This window comes from Fistularia commersonii, chromosome 6, assembly GCF_037954325.1.
Source record: "Fistularia commersonii isolate RoL2024-O1a breed Wild chromosome 6, RoL_Fcom_v1.0, whole genome shotgun sequence".
In the NCBI taxonomy this organism is placed as follows: Eukaryota; Metazoa; Chordata; class Actinopteri; order Syngnathiformes; family Fistulariidae; genus Fistularia; species Fistularia commersonii.
Genome location: NC_141289.1, coordinates 17,733,874 through 17,756,270, shown reverse-complemented (window position 1 = coordinate 17,756,270; position 22,397 = coordinate 17,733,874). Strand labels below are relative to the sequence as shown.

Here is a 22,397-nt window from a genome sequence, read left to right as displayed (position 1 = left end):
ATAATTATGAAAATAATGAGGAAAATGAGCGTGAACGCAAAGCAGAGGATGTGATGCCTCAAAAGTGAGCTACGATTAAATTCACCTATGTTGTATATTTCAATTGAAAACCACAAGTATACTGTAAAAGTTATGAGAATAAAGCGATAAATGTCAATAAATGCTGTAAAAAAAGTTTCAAATTGTGAAACGCTAACAACAACAATGATAATCATAATCACAATCATAATTATAAACATAATGAGTAAAAAGGGGTTGAAAGAAGAGCAGAAGACGGGTTGTTTCAAAAGTGTTCGAGGATTAAATTCCCATTTGTCGCATATTTCAATTAAAAACAACAGCTATTGTCTAAAGGTGATGAGTATAAAGTGATAAATGTTAATAAGTGTTTTAAAAAAAAAATCAAACTTGGAAAAGGTAACAACGACAACCTTCACAATTGTAATCATAAACACAATCATAATTATTGATGATTTCTAAAACCCAACACAAGACCGGTGATTCTCTCCCGTTGAAATGTCAGGAAGAATTTTCCTCCTATTGAGGGCGCCATTGCCTAATTTTCTTTGGGATGCAATCAGATTGCATATTTAAATTTTAATTTAAGTATCATACAGTTCACTTGCGTTTACATCTGCAAAACAAGACTGGCCAAACCAATAAAACAGCGCAAAGTAAAAAGGTACAGTCTTATTATTGTTATAATTACTTTTGTTGTTGTTGTTGTTCATAATTATTAGTAGTCATAGAAACATAAGTAGTAGTAGTTTTTATTGATGTGATATGTAAGTATAAATATGCACATTCTTTTCCTACCCTTTCTTTTTAAGTCCAGGCATTACCTACTGCCGTCTAAGCCGTTTTACAGTTACCAAGGTAACCTGTGCTAACTGATAGCCCACATTTTGATCAAGTCTGTGCTGATGTTCAACTAAAGAGTAAAATGTCTGGATCCCCCGCGATATTGCTGATTTATGCAAATGGCACCTCGTTGCATTTTATAAAATTGCAGAAGACACTTAATATTTAATCAAAAACTGCTGATCTTTTACATAATTTAAATATTTTTAAGTCTCTAAATGTTGCAACAGTAAATGCCTGCCAGAGCTGCATATTTTTACATAATAAAATTAAATGTCAGTAATTGTACCATGTATTTGTGTGTGTGTGTGCGTGTGTGTGTGTGTGTGTGTGTGTGTGTGTGTGTAAACTCGGAAACTAACTGACATGTGGAAAGCAACAATTTTACTTTTTGTTACAAATCAATTTTCCTAGAATTAAATGTGATTGATTCAATAAAATTTTCAAAAATTTTGCAATAACTGCAGGAGAAAGGGATTATCTTTAAGATAATATTGCATTCTCTAATCTTTGCTTTCCTCGTAAACAGGATGACGCATATTCCTTGGAGAAATTAGGAAGTTCCAACACAGACAACTTGTCTAGATAGTCAAATATGGCTTCCAGCTGGCATGGAATTTCAGTGAAATAAATCATCAAATTTGACAGGAACGATAAAACTCGAGCGTCGTTATGCCCAACGGCGCGCATGCATATGTGAGCCAGAAAATAAGCCCTTGTCTTGTTTTTATATGTTCATTTATCTTCATTCAATCAGAATTCAAACCAAAGGTGAAAAGAGACGACGCTTGAGAGACACAAAAATCACTTGTTCTCTTGCCGTCCACTAGAGGAGCAAAAGAACTGCAGAACAAGTTGAGCATCAGAGTTTCACACGCTTTCAAATCCGGACGAGATGACTTGTGTTTATCTGTCAGGTCCCTTAATACTCCTGTAACTCGCTGCACGTATCGGTAGTAAGAGCTCTTACCCGTTTCCTTAAGAACAGCACCTTTTGATGAAACCACCGGGGGTTCAGGCACCGGCCGGAGAGTCACGGGTGTCGTCTGGGAAGACCAGAAGGTACAATGTAGTTTTTAAACAGTTTGTGTTTTTGGTTTGTTTGTTTTTAAGAGTTTGACTGTAATGGGTAAAAATAAAATAAAGTTAACCTTTCCCGATCTAATCCTCAAAAATAATGAATAAATATATCAATCAATAAATAATCCATTTTCCTGTAAAGGTTTTGTTTTTTTCCCAACACAATAAAGTTGCCTGATTCTGACATTATTTTCTTGAGGGGGCTCATATAATATTATGGTTAAAAAAAAAAAAAAAAAATCTTTTTTTTAATGCCTTCACCATTTTAACCAAAACAATAACATACTTCCATTATTTATTTTTTGGGTTCATCTGTATGTAGTGAGTTTTTCTACATTTGAGTTGTATATAACTCCTTATTTTACCTTTAAAACACAATTTCAATAAAAGGATTACTCTAATAATAACAGCAATCATAATAATAATCTTAACGCTCAATCTGACTTTGACTTCCCACACTCTAAGCTGCTTAGACATGATCATATAACCTGTTGCCTGGCAACATCCACCCAAAAGTACCTCTACGGTGCACGCAGTGACATGAGAGGATGAGAAAAGCATCCGTCCAGGCAGAAAAGTCACTTCGACTGACCTTCACTGTCGTCTGCACTGTCACTCTCCTGTCGTCACCGCTGCCAAAGTCTCCCGAGGCCTGAGAGACAAAAGACACGAGTCCAGGAAGGCGCCGACGCATCCAGACGTGCAAACGCACAAACACTCACGGCGTCAGAGTCGTCGTCATCGTCACACAGACGCTCGGCCGCGCGATGGTTTCCAACCAATTTCAGCTCCGCGATCTCGCCCTAGAAACAAAAAGGTGACGGAGTCAATACGTTTTCTTTTCAACGTGTAATAGGCGCTTTATCGCATTACACATATTATTCTCGCCTCTATCTATCTATTGTGATCCTGGTGAAAGAATCACAAAGAGACAATGAACCTGCAGACAATGAAGGAGGCTTGAATTGACCTGATTCATGTTTCTGGACTATGTGGGGAAACTAGAGAAGGTGAAGAAACCATGCAGGCAGAGAGGGAACGTGAAGACGTGAAGAACATGTAGAACCCAGCAGGTCAGACCAGGAAGTTTGTAAAGCCTTCTATCTGACCAATATTATGACATGTCACGTTGTTGAAAATGCGGAAAAAAAAAAAAAAAAAATCATTATTCTTGTCTCCTTTTGATGTTTTTTTCCTACTTATTTTTTTTAAGAAATAAAACAAGAATCACATGCATTTTTGCAATGAAGTTTCAAAATATGAAAATAATGATGTTGTCTTTTAAAATAATTAAATCGTTGAAGTCATCATGTGAAATAATTCTCACAATAGATCCATTGTCTTCTTTGCAATAAATGTTTTACTGTACAAACCCTATTTGTACATAAAATTACCACACACAGTACTTGTAAATTCACATGTATATACGTTACATATATTTTTATATATTTTTACATGGCTTTAACTTAACTTTAATTTTTATTTATTTCTTCTGATCTTTACTGTTCTTTTTATTTTGTTCTTATTATTCGCTATTTTTATTCTTTATTTTTACATAGAGTTCCATCTTGATTCTTCCCCACTTGAGCTGCTTTCAGCAAAAAGTAATTTCCCCCCTGGGGGATCAATAAAGTATTCTGATTCTGATTAGCTGATATTTATTAGATTATTTTCCATCACTATAGAAAAATAACTAAATTATTTTTTTAACCTTGAAATATTTCCGCCAGATATACAGCTGAGAAAAATAGTCGTTTGCAGTTTAAAAAAACCTAATCATGTCCATATGTTTCCAACTTCTGCAGGCTGAAGGTCAGAGGTCAGCGGTGAAACAGTTCAAGAAATAGATTTGTCAGCAAGAGTGAAAGGGTCAGTGACCCAGACACAGAGTTGAAGTGAACTTCAACATGAAAATATCACGCGTACACAGCCTCTCACACACACACACAGACACACACACACACACACACACACACATGCAGACACCTGCTCCTTCAGCACATCGTGTATCACTTGGGCGGTTTCTCCCCAGAGAGACATTTGGAAAAATAGTCATTTCAGTTTTTTTTCCGTGTTTGTTCCTGTTCATCCCTTAAGCTTTTGAGCATTTCCTGTCTGAGTTCCCCGGAGTCTGAAAGACACTTCTTTAAACGTGTGGAAAATAAAGTTGGTTTTACATAATTTAGAGGTTACCAAAGAGGAAGCAAGACCATGGGGAGATCACGACTCCCAGATGGGCGGGTTGCTAAACAACTTTCACAAATCAGTCAGATAATGACATTTTTTTTGAATAACCTCTTCCACCATTATTCTTACAAATACTTAAAAAAAGCAGTAACACTGTTGCACAGCTACCTCTGCAGCGGTCATGCTCATCAACTTTTTAAACTATTCTTACCAAAAACCTTGGTGCCATTCAAAAGGAAAAAAGTAAATATCTTGTATTTTAGCGTGGCGACTAAATTTGTGTATCTGCCAAGCAGCTGGAAGCCGTGATGCTAATGTCGCTGATACAGTAGATCCAATTCTCAAAGCAGAATATAAATGTTGCATTCGAGATGTGACGAGTCTTCTGCTTTGGAAGTGCCAGTCATGCTGATATCCAAATGTGCAGTTCAGGATGTCATTAAGAGAGGGGGAAAAAAAGGGAAAATCAACAAATTAACAAACTGCTACTAGACACAATCCCTGTGGAGAATTTTAAGAAACAAAAGGAAATTGCAATTTTTCATCCCCATCCATCAATGGCATGGGAAGTCAGTTTAGCCAGATTTCTGAGGCACTACTGACACCTAGAGATGTGAAGAGGTCCTTCTGTCTAAAGCAGATGCACTACAGCAGGGGTGGCCAATAATTTTGGTTGGCGGGCATTTAAATTTTATGCGTGAACCAACTGGGTGTGATATAAATTGAAGAAAATGAAAATTGCAATTCAAAAAATTTAATTTTTTGGCGTTAAAATCTTTCATGATCATATAAATGTTTTGTATGTAATCATCCATACGAAATTAAACAAAAGGTAAAAGTAAGGAGTTTCTAAATTCAATGTGGATTGAAAATACTTAAAGAAAAAAGCAAAACGGGACGAATGTAAAATTAGGTTTTCTGATGCAATTAAGATCCCATTTTTTGAACAGACACTGTAAACAGTTTGAAACCTATATTAAAATACTTGTGATAATACTGACATTTTAAAGCAAACAGAAATTAGTTTTGAAGATGAACTTTTCGGGTCTCCCGTCGGTCGGGTCGGGAACCAATGGCTTCCAAGCACGTCCGCGTCATTGTAAAGGTGAAGAAATTAATTTTATCAGATAGCCAACTAGTTTATCCGTGTCAACCCATGTAACGGAAAAGATGGCGAAAAGAAAAAAAGACGATGATTAATGTGCATTCCAGGCTGCGTGGACAGAGGCATTTGGATCTGCGGTATGTTAAATATTCAACGATAAAATTGCATTGATGAAACGGTCAAATATAAAGCGGCACTTCGAACAAATCCATGCAGCACCAGAGGTCGCATTAAAAGTAAGACATATTTGATTTATTATACGTTAAAAATACTATACTGCTCAAAAAGATAAAGGGAACACTTGAACAACACAATGTAACTCCAAGTCAATCACACTTCTGTGAAATCCTAGTGTCCACTCAGGAAGCAACACAGATTCATTTTGACTTGTTTTAAGGACATTACATCAAAGTTGGATCAGCCTGGAGTGTGTTTTTACACTTTAATTTTGAGTGTGATTCCTAATCAGACCTCCATGGGTTGATACAATTGATTTCCATTGATCATTTTTATGTGATTTTGTTGTCAGCACATTAAACTGTGTAAAGAGCAAAGTATTTCATAAGAATATTGCATTCATTTAGATCTAGGATGTGTTTTTTAAGTGTTCCCTTTATTTTTTTGAGCAGTGTATATGGCTCTCGATGAAATATGCATAGAAATATTTGGCTTTTATGGCTCTCCCAGTCAAAAAGGTTCCTGAGCCTGTTTTAGTTTGGATACAAGGCAAGAAAAATACATGATCTTTGAAATTAAATATCTGATTACAGAAGCCTAGTTTAGCTAATCAGAAGTTACTTTTGGTGAAGCTGGTATTTTGAGCGAACATATCACCTGGAACTTAGAGAGGTCGGCTCCGCCTGCTCCGGCAACAAAGATCCCGGCCCCCGAGTCCAGGTCCATGGGGTCGGGCGAACGCTCAAACTTCATCACTTGGGGCTCGGAGTCGCAGCCCAGGTAGAAGGTCACCTGATCCTCAAAGATAGCCAGCGAGAAGCGGGTCCATTTGTTCACCAGACTCGGCACGTCGAAGCTGGCCGCCTCATACGAAGCGTCGGAGTCGGGCTCGGTGTAGAAGAACTGCACTTTCTGACGTCCCCCCTTCACCGCGCTGAGCTTCACCCCTATGTACATGATTTTCTGCGGCGTGTCGGTGATGGAGAAGAGGACGGCGGCGGCGGGGGTGGACGGCTTGATGTTAAAAATAAGTGAAAAATGACGATAGAACGGGTTGGGGACGTGAGCCAGAGCCGGCTGGCCAGACACGGTTCCTGAGGTGAAGACATAGGAAGCTCCCCTGTCGGGTTCGAAGACCACCGCTATCGAGTCCGGGGGAGGATCTCCGATCAGCTGCAGCAAAGACACGCTACTCCGCTCTGCAAATAAGGGAGAAGGATAGTTTAGAACAGGGGTGGCTAACTCAAACACACTGCGGCCTAAAATTCAAAACTAGGATAAAGTCGCGGGCCATCATTTGATATTTATTGAAAAAAAACTCTTCCTCCAGATATAACAATGAACCTTTTCATTTGGACCCAAACTGAATACACCATATCAACATATACAACATATCACTTAAAATTGCACGCGCGCAAAATTGAAATTCAAATTAATCAATGGCATTCATTTCTTAAATAACAATTAAATTAAACTTGTGTGCCTCTTTATTTGCAGCCCTCTGAATTAAATTTCAACAATAACATTTAATGGCTAATAATAAATGTCAAAATAAAATAATAATGATAAATTAATTAACTAACAATAATATCCTTCAATGAACTCGAAACCATTCAAGCCCATGTCTTGGAGTAGCAAGAACAAGTGTGGAAAAAAAAAAAAGTTTAATCAGTATATAATCAGTATAGCTCAGTTTGCTACACACTGATCTACTCTGCCTTTCCAGTGTTAGTATTCAATAATACTTCGCTATGGCTACTGTTAACAGAGGAGTCAGGCTTTTACGGATGCTGTTGCGGTTTTCGAGCCAAGACAACAGAAGAGCGTTCTGGGATCTATAGTATTAGCGGTACATGCGCTGTAGTGACAGCTCTAATAATCATTCTGTGTGGCCTTGCGGGCCAAATATTATTACACTGCGGGCCAAATTTGGCCCGCAGGCCACAGTTTGACACCTATGGTTTAGAACATTTTGATTCAATATGATAATCCGTCCAATGCTACCTTGATGCACGTTTAGAGAAATCAATTCTGGGATCAAAACGGTAGTTGTAATAAAAAGTTTGGGCACGTCCGAGCTTTTATTTATCAATTAAAAGCATTTTTTCAAGGGTCAAGCCGATTGATACAAACATCAGCGAAATGATTTCAATATCAGCATGTAAAATGTAACAAATAAAATCATTTTGTTTTCAAATTGTCCGATCTTTATATTTTCCTTTATATCTAAGTCAGTCAATTTTAATCACATTTTTTTGACTGTTTAGGTGGATGTTTTCTCATGATGTGCTGGACCTGAAGTGAATACCGGGGTTTATGTCACAGAAATCATAAAAATAGATATTCTTCGGACTTTGAAATACCAATTTCCATTATTCACTGATCCATTGTTTAGAAGATGGAATGCAAGAATGCAATGTTTGCCTGAAACTGTTTTACATCAGTTACTGGCTCAGCCGACCAAACCGATAAAAGCCATTCTGGAGCAACAAACACTGAACCGCAGTGACCCTCAGAGGTCAAAGGGCAACCCACCGGGCCTCAGAATGTCAGTGGACTTTGACTCTTTGGATACAGTGGTTTTTCCTGCCATTTGAGAGCAGTGCAACAGGAATATTCCTTTTTCATTTGTTTTTCTTTTATTATACATTATTAGGTAATTCCTCTCTGCATTCCATCCATCCAGGGTAGGAATGTTCGGTTTCGGAGATGATAGTTCTACCCCTTGATTTGATTTTCTGCGTAACGCTTTGGCCTTGTGAGTCCAAATCAACAACAGAAATCGAAAACATATAATATAAACACGTACTAGCAAAAGCAGGGATTATTCATGCGCCGGTGGATAACCTTGATATGTTTCCACGTTTTAAGATAGCAGGAGTTCACCTCTGTTTCAGCCGGGATTCCAGTGTTTCCATGCCATCTTGTAATGTTTCCACTTTTCTCAAATGATGTTTGTGAGAGCGGGGTCAAAAGAATGGAAAAAAAACTGCTGATATTTCAGTTCCCATACAACGCAGGGAATTGAAAATCATCCCGGAGATGAATAATCGCACTCTCATACATTAGCATCACCAGGGAAAACACTCTTTTGGGGTCTGGCAGACACTTTCATTTTGGTCTCCTAGGGACGGGAAGTGCAATCTGTGCATTATGGAGGTCACGGGGGGGCAGAAGTTGTGTTGTTTTCCCAAGGTTTATAGATCACTTTAAAATATAAATTGTTACTTTCTGAGTCAAAGAGGTCAGAGGAAAGCAGAACTCCGCACGATGACACATCAGTCACAGTAAGAGCCTTACATTTTCACTTGAGAGTGAGACAGATTAACCCAGTACCTGCTGAAACATCAAGCATAGGCTAACCGGGACTTCGACACCTGCTCAAATAATCCCAAACACATGTTTTCACACACATACCCCCATCCCTACGAATGCTTAGAATCATCTTGTTTTGAGCTCTTGAGTGGCTACAGCGAAAAAACGGTGGGATTTTGTCGGATCAGGGCTCCGAGGTGGTCGGCTTTCCACTGAGGGCACCTGCTATTGGTAAATCTGACAGTGACAGAGCTCCTGCAGCTGCTGCACATATCAGGAGGGTTAGATAGTATAAGAATCATAGCTTTAAAATGGAAATAAAAGCAATGATTTACAACAACATGATGTTTTGATGTACGTGCAGCCACATCTTGATCCCAATCGCAACTACAAGAGAGCTTCTGTTTGATTCTTAGTTATTCACTTCTCCTATTTCCTTATCAGAGTTGTAATATATACTTTCTTTTTGATTTGGACAACACATACACACACGCGCACACAGCTTTTCTAGTGAATTTATGCATTATAAAATCCCCTTTACTGCCCTAAAAATCAAAATGATTAACTTAACCGGAGTTGAAACAGCATCATCACCCCAAAAGCCAAGTCTTAACCCTGAAACTGTTGTAAATTTAGATTAAAATCACTAAGATGTTCAATTTAAAGCTGTTTGCTGTGGCCTATTCCATCTGACGGCAACCTTTATTTTTTCCCACTTTGTCACTTTTATTGTATTTACTTTTATTGTTTCTTTTAAATCTGTATTTTGTCTTTATGTTTATGTCTGTATGGTGTCCTTGAGTGTCCAGCAAGGCGCTTTAAATAAATCATTATTATTATTATTATTACTTAAGACATTTTAAACCAAAACTGATCCATTTCCAGAATTTAAATGTGAATAATATATTTTAGGGTCAAAATGGAAACGAAATTGTCTCAAAAATCTACTCATGAAGTGTTCGGCTCTATTTTTGACGTTTTTTTTTTTTTTTTTTTTTCAAAATCTGACAAAAAGACGAGGCTGGGCTTTACATAAAATTCCTTCAAAAGAAGTTATAGCCACATTGAGTTCTGTTTAGAAGACCTCCCCTATAGTGCTGCCATGAGATTAAAGGAATACAACAATATTGTCGTCTGACACAACAGGAGCCCCGTCCTCAAAGCGACAACTGCCTTGAAGAATTCATTTCAAGTCCGGGGTCAGCTGTTTCTCCAACATCGCCGCCTTCCAGAGGACAGATGGAAGCTGGCATGACATCCAAACGTGGGAACTCTTGTTCCCGAATCCATTACGGCTTAAACCCAAATGCAGGTTTCCATAGAAACTCCAGAGCGCCACATGTTAGTCTCATGGGCGCGAGGACGTCACATTTTCTGTCACGGAGAATTACCGAGGTAGCAGGTCTTTGTCGTCCTTCATGGAAAACAGCATTGATTCAACACGTGTTGCACCGTGTGAAGGAAAGTCCCACAGACGGACAGACAGATGGATTCGGAGGAAGGAAGTGTGTGTCAGATGTCCATGGGAAAGCGGATGATGAGGGACTAGAATAGGATGAAGGGCGCAGACAGAAGTCTGCCAGTTCAAACATGCAGAAATATCTCCGTGGAGCTAATGGGCAGTTTAGAAATATCATCTCCCAAGGGGAGAAAGCAACATTTTTTTTTTTTTTTTTTAAATTGCATCCATTAAAAAAAATGCATTTTCTTATTTAAAAAAAATGGCAGCACAGTTAATACAACCACCTTTATAGGGGGATGAAGGTTAACTGATTTTCCGTTTCTCAAGGGGGTTTCACTTTTTTAGTTGGGCATATCGGCATGGTGAATAGCCAAAAAAATGCTCCAAAAATAAGGATAATTTATTCTGCATAGAGTACAAAAAAAACTATTCTCGCTTGACGTTTTGAGCAAACACAGGCTCTTCCTCAGATGCTTACCAGAAATATGTGGTAACAAACATGTTATTGTGGTGTCTTTTTTTTCATTTATTTTTTTTCCAAACCTCCATTCTGTCAACTTTTTTGATCCAGCTCCCATCCCTAACTTGGCAGCGGATGTGCGTGGTTTTCCCTTTTTATATCACCATGGTAACACATTGTTGTCCAATTCTGCTCTTACAGTTAGATACATAATCCAAGCCTGACACATTAAATTCCCTATAAATCAGGGGCCACAAAGTCGTGGCCCGCGGGCCGATTGCGACCCTCGGAACAATATTTTGTGGCCACCTGCCTGAAATTGAATCTTTATGTTAGTGCGGCCCGCGCATCTTTTTCTCACATGCATCTGGGGGTCAAAAAAAAAAAGATGGCCAAGGAAAAAATGAAAAAGTAACTTTGAAAAGTATTTTTTGCTTCACAATTTGACAACAAAATGTTTTTTTTTTTTAAATGAAAAAATGTCTGGTGACATTGTTAAAATGGTCTTTTCATATTTCTATAAAATACTTAAAAACGATAGCAAAAAAAAAAAAAAAGAAACGGGCAAACTTTTAAGTTTGATGTAATAACCAGAATAGCCTCGCAAACATTGTACCTCCTCTTCTTCATGCTAACAATCAATTTTCTAATAAATTCTAGTCACTAATTTTCCCACAGTGACAATATTTTCTCTTTTTACTCAACATTTGTAGGGTTCATTTCATTAATTCTTTTTTAATATCCATTTTTAATAACAACTCATCATGTATTTCTTAGAGGAACAGTTCATTACGTATGAAGATTTTTATAATTTACCCGTTTACCTCCTTTACACTAAAACCAAGGAAAAATTTGGGCTTAGTGCTACTTCTACAAAATCCCTATAATCAACCATATTATTCTTTGTACAGTCATATGCCAATTGTATATGTATATGTAATTGTATATTCTTATTTAAGTACAAATTATAACTCGCCTGATGAAATACGGTCGCGATCATAGTTCCACTTGTGCCTCAGTGATGAAGTAGAAATTTTAATAGATTTATAATTAATCAGTACATCTTTTAACTCAATTCGTTTGTCACAGCAGCGCAACAATAACAATAAATATGAAAATAAATATAAATATAAATAAAAGAGACAATTAAAAGGACAAAGACAAAAGCAAGGATAACTTGATGACGTGAGTTGAGTGGAAATACTTTCAGCACCGTAAAAAAAACAACTTAACTCCTCCGTAAGTTAAGTCCTCATATGAGGACGGAAACTAGTTTATGTTCAAGTTCCTCCACCTTTGTATGCACAAGTGATCCCACACAGCTGAGGTAGATTGCAGCCTATATGATGATAATAAATTAGGATAAAAACTCAGGTCTCAGAAGGTTGAAGGAAAGAAACAAAAAACATTTGGTCAAACTTTCATCCAAAAAAATATTGTGAAACTACTTCCGCTTTGTTTTCCTTAGCCTCATAAACTGTACGTATATTAAGAAACTGGACAAGCCTGACTTTGCAAAACAGCTAACATAAATAGGAGCTGAATTTATTTAAGGTTCTACAAATGTCTGATAAAGCAGAAACATGTGTTCACTCCCATCGCTGAGCCGTGAGAATAAGGAGGCAATACTGAGGAAATCTGTGAACGCACTGAGCCTCGTGCACGGTATGGAAAGTATCACTCTGTGGCAGGGGAGTATACAACTTTAACCAAAATAAATAAAGTAACCATGCAGCCAAAAATTTTTAGATTAAATCTGATGATACGCATGCAAGCTTTTAAAGCTTATCACATGTTTACATGCGTCCTCCTTCACAAGTGCATAAGTCACCTCCATCAGATAAATCCAATGTAAAAAATGACTGCATTGATGTTCAATTGAAATGTATCCCAGCAAATTCAGAGAATGACTTTTCCATATCTGGTCCATTCAGAGACGAGGAGTCTCCCACGGGCAGTTATTCCCGCGGGGTCAACCGTTAACACCCCCCGGCGGCAAAGCCGTGCCCTCTTGGGACCGAACCAACTGGAATGAAAAGGGGGTCCCACTGGTTGACGCTCCAGACGGCGGCTGTGCAGCTGCTCCCCCTCCAGACGTTAATCCATAAGTAAGGATCAGGGAAGAGAAAAGTCTTTGAGTTCAGATTTTTTTTTTTCTTCTTTTTGTTTCAGCATTCGAGATTGGAACTAATCTGGTTTGTTGGCTGCTGTCCAGAGTAAATAGCAATATAAATTGCTTTGACTGAGTGAACGAGCAAGAAATGTTACTTAGTATTTCAACTGTATTTTAGTTTTTGCGGATGTTGTTGGGTTTGTTTTTTTTTGGTTTGGTTTTTTTTTGGGGGGGGTGTTAATAAATGTGGACATCAATAGATTGATATTGAAAAGAATAAGAACAGACTATTTTAGTCATTTTGTTGCAGAAGATTAAAATACTAATTGTGTTTTCAATCATTATACAGTGAAAATGATTTACATAGTCATTTGGATTAATCCTTTATCGCATGTACATCATACTTCTGACTTTAGTCTGAGAATTTCAACACCACTGCTTTCACTTACATTTTAATTTTGCCAAACTTCACAAGTCTTCCCTCTATTCAGCGTTAGTATAATGATTTATACTATACGGGTTTGTAGGACCTAAAAGTCTCTTTGTTTTGTGTGTTTAAAAGTGTTGAGAACAGTTGATCTAACATACGCAAGTATTTTACACACATTAGGTAAAGTGGAGATTTCGAAACCTTGGTTTGTTACAATCTAACTGCGTTTCAGAAATTTGAGGCAAAATACTCTTGGAGCGCCAAAATCAACACCACCCACAAATGTAATGGAAAAGAAGGGTTTGAACCTTGAGCCAGTTTGCATTTTATTGTTTCTAACAATAGGAGGAGGAATCCGCTATTTTTTGGTCGTGTGCTGCCCCCTGTTGAATCCAAGGGATGGGGTTTTCTTCTTTCTACATGTAGTTCGCTATGAAGTCTTTTACTTTAAATAAACATACATCTCGAACTTAACATCTCGGATTTTCTGAGTTTCCACTTTTAGAGAAATATTGGTGCATATTTTCCCAGGTCTGCAATGAGAATATAGTGAGTTTTGCAGATATAAAAAAATTGCGTATTCAGCCGATCATTTCCATTTATTTGTGCTGCAAAGGATCTTTTTTTTTTTTTTAAATAAGGCGAGAGTTTATTTTTTCTAGATTATACTTTATATTTTTACACTTCAGAGCATATTTATTTAGTTAGTTGGATAGTTATTTAGTTAGTTAGTTATTTTACCTGTATTTTTAGCTAGCTTGTCTGCGCCTTGCTGCTGTTGCTGCAACTAAATATTTTCCCAAGCATGGGATCATTTAAGTACATCTCATTTCATTTCATTTCAACCTGCTAGAATGCAACAAAATATAGTTGTTAAGCAAAGAACCCCACTCAAGGTTCCTGTCATGCACCTGTATTGGTGGTATTATGCTATAAAAAGAACACAAAGCTTTGCCACAACCTGCCAACATGCAGAAAATTGGTGTTTACAACCCCCCAAACTACAAGCTCAGCCTAATTTTAGATATCCTTTGGTGACCTATCGGTGTGAAATGAAATTTAAAATGATGATTTAAAGAATTCCTACAAAGTACAGCTCAAAGAGTGATGGTATTTCCTTGGGTTTTTAAAGTCTCTCTCTGTCCTCGCTCATCTTGCGACGCTCGGCTGAACACTTAATAACCACCCATCAAGCATTACTGGTTTTTGAGGGTAGGCAACTGGCCGTGACCTCTGGCCTTTGGTAGAAACTTGCAACCGCCCCGTCTCATCCCAGTCACAAGGCTCCCTTGTTAGTGGCCGCGACACCGCTGCCCTTTCTCCCAAACCAAGGGCACAATCGTCATAGTCTTTCTATCGTGGCCGACCGTTTTCCCACCCACGGCCCAGATCATAAATGCCATCCGTCGGCCCCCTCGCCTCGTCATTACAGGCGGCTAGATTGTTCCCCCATTTGTGAGACTGAACGGTTAAACCCTTTAAATCCACAGGGAATTCCAACACGGCCTATCGGAAGAAGTCCGAGCCGGGCCAATAACATGACAAAAGCAACATGAATGAATGGTTCTATCTACTGTCAGAAAAAACACACAAACATTATATTTATCGGTCGTAATAATGTCCTTTAAGTCAGAGCCCGATTTGGAAATCACAGTAAAATGAAAATAAGCTAAACATCATTAGAAATAGCCTACTTTAACTTGAAAGTAAAGTGTAAATAATAGATGATCTGAACTGATGTGGAGTTAAATTGTGCTTTTTTTTTTTTTTTTTATGTGTTAGGTCGTTCTTAAAGCAAGCTATTGGTTCATGCTATAACTTTTCTGGATCAATTCAAATTTCCTTGTTCAGAAAATTCTCCCATAAGAAAACGCCATGTCTAAACTGACAGGAAGTGACATAAAAGAAAAAAAGTCAACAGGAAATCCGTCACAGCTTTCCCACAAGTTGGCACTAGATTAAATACATATTATAAACCGAATACCTGGAAAATAGAAAAAGGAATTACTTTGATTTATTTCAAACCGACCCGAAACTCCAAAAGAATTGCATTTAGAATAGCAACAAATTTACTAAAAATCAGAAGAAAGCAACCTAAAAAAATAAATAAAAAGGATCTACAGGGCATTACTTTAGCATGCTGTTGGTAAAAATAAGCAACATGCTATCAGAATGATTGCAAGGATGAAAAACCAATCAAGAAATGCGACCATAAATCTGTAAAAACATTAGGTACAAAAGCACTCCATTAATTTCTAGTTATTTCTTTAAGTTAATAAATGATCCAGTGCACGAGTTGGGATCATACCCAATAAAAACAACAACTGTTATATTCTCTGCCAGTGGACTTTGAAAAGTTGTGTATATTTGAGCGGAAAGATCGTCTGTCCAAATATATGGAGACACCGTCTTCCACCTCCCGCCATCATGTTTACATTAAAATATCTCTGTGAAAAAATATACAGAAAAGACTGTTTAATACTGCAAAGGTCATGTTTTTCACCTCTCAAGTTTTACATCAACAAAGCGTCCTGGTCCAAAAACCCTCCATATACCAAAGTTTACACCCAATGACGCCTCCACTACATTTCCCATCCGGTATGTATATAAACACCGGGTACATGTACGTTATTTCTCCCATAAAGGGTAAATGTGCTTTCGACACTGGATGTCATTTTCTTTACTTTTTATGTTGTTTTGAGTAGCAGCAGTCAACATTGGCGCGCAGCAGTTTTGGGGAGTTTTTCAAGGAACCTGAAGTGTATCTGCCATCGCCGGCTCACGCAGAACTCTTCTAGATGCAGTTCTGTGAAAATCGGGGCATGAAAATTGCGTCACACCGAGAGCAGGAATGTGATCTCAAAGATCCTTAACAGCCTCCAACAACCGCAAAGCATTTGGTGGATAATAATGACAAGAGGTTGGAACTGCGTTCCCTGCCAGGCCTCTTTTAGATTCTGCTGATGTTCTGATGAATCAGCTTCCCAAGGCTTGAATTCGACATCACTTACCATTGTGTGCCCATGTTTATTACTGCTAATCGAATCAATCTGCGCCAAAACCGAGCAACAATGAGGGCGATAATGCTGTTCGCTGCGATGGATGACTAAACAAAAGTCCCCGCCATGAGTTTTTTTGTTTGTTTTTTTTTCGTTTTCGTGCTTTCAAACTCACGATCATTTCCATTGCACAATACCGGGGCTTGTGGTTGGATAGTGTCATGATATGTTTTGGCATGAAACAATTGAAATAAAATTAGGTGTAATTCTTTCTCTTGAGGGTCAATTTTGGAAATGTTTGGGGTTTCCTGTTGTTTTGTGCCAACTCATGGGCGAAATTTCAATGCAATTACAAGAAAAAACGTGGCTTTTTCCTGTGGGAGCAACTAGTGAGGGTCAACGACTGCTAATTTTTAGCTCATTTCTTGCTCATTCTCACAATTATTATACCTACTTTGGTGATTGTAGTCAATGTCCAGCTAATACTTTGTCAAAGTTTTTTTTTTTTTGTCATGAATTCACGTCTGTTCATTCTGAAGCATATATATTTATATATATGTATATATATATATGTTCCAACATGGTATAAATTATATATGTTTATGTGAAAATTTCACATCATTTCTTGAATGAATTTAAATAATCAATGCCTTGGAATGTTTGAATAATTTAGACACTTAATGTTGCAAAATACCTTTTGCACCCAACTACTCCTGTTCACAACATATTATCCCACAGGGCTTTTTTGTAATGTTGTGTCAAATGACTTTTGTCAAAAATGGCTTCAACACACAAACTCTTGATTTAAGAGAACAACACGTTGGGACAAAGCAATTAAATTTCTAAATGCAACCGGCTAAGGCGTTTACTTTGCAGTTTCTAGATGCCATAAACATGGAGTATGATCTGCTTTATGAGGCAGTTGTTGGTTCTCCACCTGAGACCTCCTGCGGCATCAAGTAGTCCTGCAGGTTATGGTTGGAACAGTGTTAGGACGGAGAGTCCAGGGTGTGCACCTGTGTTAGCCCCGCCCCCTTCAGAAGGATCACCTCCCCCAGGGCCTTCACAGAATATGGATCAAGAGTGGGATTAGCAGTTAAAGGTTTACACCGAAAAGACGGAATGGGTCGCCCATCGGATCGTGACCCTTCCGGTCCCCATCGATCTTGACCGATGCCATCCCCGAGCCTCCTCCCCCCCTCGGCCCTCGAAACCGGTCGGTATTACCCGTGGTGTTACGGTGGGCGACGTCCACCTTCTGTGTCAGGGATCCGTTAGTAGCCCCGGGGGTCGCGGTCTTGTCCCATGGCGTCACAAACTTACGGATTCCGTCGGCCACGCTGACGGTTTCTTCCCCAACCCCGGACAAATTGTCATCTTCCTCCTGCAGAGTCTTTGTGGCATTAGTCGCGGGGGGCGTGCCGGTCGTGGCAGCACCGGTGGTGACTATCTCCGTCGTCTCAGGTGTCTCGGTCGTGGTCTCTTCGGTCTTGGAGAACCACAGCCATGCCTCCGAGCTCCCGGCCCAGAAAACCAGCAGCAGGAATGCCCGGTTCCTTAACATGCTGCCAAATTCTCCGACAAAAAGATCTCAGTGTGTAGCTGCACCACCTGTTAGCAGCGGTTAAATCCAAGCTGTTCAAGGGCCACGGAGCATCCACTCAATGGAAACGGAGGCATAAAAACTCAGAGAACTTCCCACTGGAGGTTCCCAGTGCATGCTCGCTGCAAAGTCCCTCATGAAAAAACATGGAAAAGGGGGAGACCCACATTTGGAGGCTGGATTTCTATCCCAGTGAAGTGAGTCAGAGTGGCCCCAGCTCTGCAAAACTCCTCCTCTGGATGAATCGATAAGTGACTCCCAGCAGACTTTTGCTCCAGAGTGACACACCCTTTCTGCACAGAAGGCAGCCGGTTTAGTTAACTTTATGACCTGAATTCCAACCGGTCAGGCGTATCAAAAAGGCCAGGAGCAGACTATAAATTTTCCTTACTATAATAATGCTGACCTGCTCAACCATCAGCTAGCATTTCGCTACACAAATTCACAGCAATTTGCAAACAAATAAAGGTTTAATCGGTAAATGACAGGCTAATTTATGATTTTGACCCTTTCCCTTCACTATTCACACAAAGCCCTGTCATCTAAATTGCAGATGTTTTCTGAAAAACGTTCACATTATATCACCGGTTATATCTTTACGTTGCAATTTTACAATTTTAAACAGACACAAAACCAAGCATGGACGCTTTCATATATCCAGTTTTACAAAATGGCACCGCAGGTCTGAAATCAAAAGGAGATACAGTCATTCATGATTGTAACCTCACATGAAACCAATTACATGCTTACAACTCAAGTTGTACATTTGGCCTCCACTTCCCGTCTATTTTGAAAGTTTGTATGTGTTTGCATGTCTGGAGTTAATCATTTCCATCGGTAAAGTTCATTGTTTTTTGGTGATGAATCACCAAACAAAAATTTCTGGTCCTGATGTGACGAAGATCACGGAAGGAAGGAAAAAGCGCGACAGGCAGTGCGAGGCAGTGTAAAGTGAAATTCAACGTTGAAAATGAGTTAATAGATACCGTATACGTATCTATTGATGTCTTGTTACAAGAACCGGGTCTAAGGGGAATGTTCAATTTTCCTTTGTTTTTTTCGAAATGTCAACAAACGAGTCCTGTGTTTGTTCACAAAACCAAAACCAGACAAGGCTAACGCTAGCGACCGCACAACTGCCACACACACACACACTAGTGTCTTCATATATGGGCCCATATTATATTGAACTTTATTGGCGAAGCATATTCGCTTGTTTGTTTTGTTTCATTTGTTTCTTGTTTCGTCTGTTGGCGCCGCAATCTGAACGTTTCTTAACTACAGGCTGTTGAACGTTTCGCCGAGTTATCTGCGTTCACGCTAACGTTTCCGTTTCCCTGGAATTTGATACAAGTGAAGTTCTTTCACATTCCTAAAAGACCGGTAAATCAGTGTTGATGTACTTTTTTATACACGACGGGTAATATTAATGAAGTCATATATCTCCATTTCATTTATCTATAAGCTTTTTGCATATGACTGAAAAATGAAACCTGAAACTTGTCCGTCTCCAGTGTGTAGCGATCTTGCAAGTAAAAAGAAAAAAAAAGAATACCAAAAAACCTTTCAATGTAGTGATTGAGGCCAAGAAAAGAATCAGGATGTAGGACAAATTATTATTTCAAAAAAAACAATATCTCCCCTGTGTTGGAGGGGCTGTGGCACAACGGGGGACTTTTCCCACATTTTTTGGGACTGCCCTAAACTGATGAAATTCTGGGAAGAGGTAAAAAAACAAATAAGTGAGATTTTAAAATTAAACAGACCAATTGATCCACAGCAATTTATTATGGGTACAGCGTCAACAAGCGATTTAAGGAGAAACCAGGTGTTTTCGCTTAGAGTTCTTCTATTAATTGCACATAAACTGATCACAGTAAACTGGCTCAAACCCAACCCACTTACCCTGGACCAGCGGCGTCAGAGGCTTAAGGATGGAAACTGCATGATATGCATAACAGCAAACTTACGACTTCAGACAGACCTATATCTTGACAAATGGGCACCCATTAAAAAATATTTGGAGAGTTGAAGATATTATCTCTATTTGACTGAGTTAGATGTTTTTTTTTTGTTTTTTTTTTTAGTTTTATTTTATTTTTCGCTTGCTATTGAGGAAATAAGTGACCTATAAAGAATATTGTATATTGTGTATCTTGTTATGAGGTTTTGTAAGAATGTGTATGACTCTGTTAAGGAACCTGTTCTAATAAATGTTCAAAAAAAAAAAAAAAAAAAAAAACAATAGAAGGAAAAGGGGGCTTCGGAAAAAAAAAATCTAGTTATCGTTTACATAATACTGGCATCGGTCTACTTCATGATTGTTTAAAACATGGAAAACCGCAGAGAGCTACAGGAAGATCACAAACACTGGTTGTGAGCAGCAGCGATGGGATGAATGTAGGACAGCAGCTGAGAACGTGAGGGTATATCTGACTGGATCGATGTCTCCGGCGTCTCTTCCCCCGGAGACCGACTCGTTTCTCACCGCAGAAAATCCTCACAAAATGTAACGTTTCCAGGTTCACACGGTTATGCAGGAAAGATTCCCCCGCCTCCTCCTCCTCCTCCTCACGGCCCCGAATGCCCCCATTAACAATCGGGCCGCCTCATCTGCCAAGCTTGGAGATCCAGCTGCTGCGCATTCCGGCCTTGGACCTCCCACGCCCACACTGCGGGACACTTGGGTATTTGGAAATGACCACCTCTTGATAATTTGTGTATTCATTTCGTATCGGGGCTGCTGTCAGTGTATAGATGGGTTTCTGTTGGACACTGAGCAGATGGGAAGAGGGGTAGTTTGGTGGGCGCTGCATGTCTGTCACAGATTAAATCCATGGAGAACTGTGTGAATCCAGCTGTTCTTCAGGGGGCCTCAACACGGCAAGATTTAAAACGTATTAGAATGAAATGGAAAAGTAAACATTTGTTCTACTACTTGTGCCTTTTATTAGATTGACCAACTTGTACCCCAGGAGTATAAAGTCAACACAAGACATGGAATGAAATAAACTTCTTAAAAAAACTTAAATGACCCTCTCAAAGTTAGCCTGAAGTTTCAACCCGCTGGTTCAGGGACCTTCCAAAACACCAGGTGATGACAACCGACAACTGGAGATGCTGCTGTTTTCTGTTAGTCTGATCTGGATAACGGGGATTATCGTCAACAAATTCCCGCAGAATAGTTGACGCTAAAGGCTTTCTCTATATTTAGTGCAGTGGTGGGCCGTCAGGGCCTGCAAGGCCTTCTCTGCTGGCCTAAAAAAAAATCTGAATCACAGACTGATTTTAATTACAATTGAATCTTAATTCAATTTTGAATCTCGTATCTGATTAAATAATTCCAAATGGTCTGTCCGCTTCCTTTCATCGCTATTTCCCTGACTGTGCTACTTCCAGACATATATTTACGTTGCAAAAAGAGCATTTAACCAATCAAATTTCAGCTGTAATTTGTTGTCAGGCAGGGTCAAAGTCAAAGAAATCTGCCCGGAGGCCTGCAGAATCCGATTCACAGGTGCTCTGGCAAAAAATAAATGTCGATGAAACTGTTGCTTCAACCAATCAGATTTTGAGTTGTGATACCAAAGCCTTCTCGAAGGCTACGCTAATGTCAGTGTGTCACAAGCCTTTTGACTGGATCGTCAGAGAGGGTACTAGCCAGAGCGTGCCGGCTGCATCTGTAACCAGCGGCATGAACACAATAATAGTTTGTACAAAACTTTCAAGGGGGGAAACCAGAGTGGATCTAGAACTTAGTGTGCAAGTGCGCAGGGAAACACAGCTCCTCAACAAAAAGGTGAAGAAAAATAGAAAAATCTTAAAAAGACTGACAGTTTTATAGCCATATGACAGTTATTACGGGGATGAATTGAGCTCTACTGAAAGCCTGGGTGTGAAATGCTCAGCCCGCCACTGATTTAGTGAATGAGGTAAAAAAATGTGAGCATGCTGAAGATGTTATTCGCTGCCATCGTGATATTGACATTTTAATGAACACATCCAGACAAGCAAACAACAATATATGACAGTTGGATGGTGCATTCACTTGATATAATCCAGCAAGGAAAACGTCAGTGGAAAGTTATCAGTCTCTTCACAAATAAGCTGTTTAATCTTGTGAGTTTTTCTGACAATATGTGAGAAGTTATTTCATGTAACGGGAAATCTGCAACAAACTGTGTGAAAGTTTCAATAATTAACCGAGTTAATCAATTTTCTTTTTAAACTGAATGTATTATTTTGTGTTTTCAAAAGTGCTAAACTTTAAAAACCTCTGATTTCAGGTTTCTGTGTCAATATTCTGTCATTTGAGAGTGTTTTCTGGATATTTAAGGGGCCATAAAAACTACTTGATTCTTCAGGATACCATAATAGGATAAATAATAACTTGCAGCAAATACAGAAAAAAATAAATTCTGTCCTGGGACATTTTTATTAATTACAGACCCCAAGAAAATAGGAAAAATTCCCAGAAGACCTCACTCTCTGGAGAAAACCCCATATATTAGTCCGTTCTGTGTTATGACAAGTATCGCATGGCAATATTTTGATAATACCCCACGGTTACCCTTTGGCCTGATGCACAACATGTCCAGCTTTGCA

General features: G+C 38.9%; 1 protein-coding gene across 7 annotated transcripts in view; it reads right to left on the bottom strand.

Annotated features, from left to right (window-relative positions):
- LOC147233554 (uncharacterized) overlaps positions 1-22,397 on the bottom strand; it is a 58,995-nt gene that overhangs the window by 16,364 nt on the left and 20,234 nt on the right. For 5 of the 7 annotated variants that reach the window (XR_015106291.1, XM_086148502.1, XM_086148503.1 and 2 more), the window contains exons 1-5: positions 17,417-17,984; positions 6,068-6,609; positions 2,664-2,744; positions 2,534-2,593; positions 1,832-1,907 (exon numbers count right to left, since the gene is read on the bottom strand). Coding sequence is in view for 6 of the 7 variants with exons in the window: in XM_086148502.1 (XP_086004628.1) it covers positions 1,832-1,907; positions 2,534-2,593; positions 2,664-2,744; positions 6,068-6,609; positions 17,417-17,753 (1,096 nt within the window). In the remaining variant the exon portion in view is untranslated. Of the gene's footprint in view, positions 1-1,831; positions 1,908-2,533; positions 2,594-2,663; positions 2,745-6,067; positions 6,610-17,416; positions 17,985-22,397 lie in introns of those variants that run through there. The other 2 variants (XM_086148505.1, XM_086148507.1) reach the window with 2 other exon arrangements.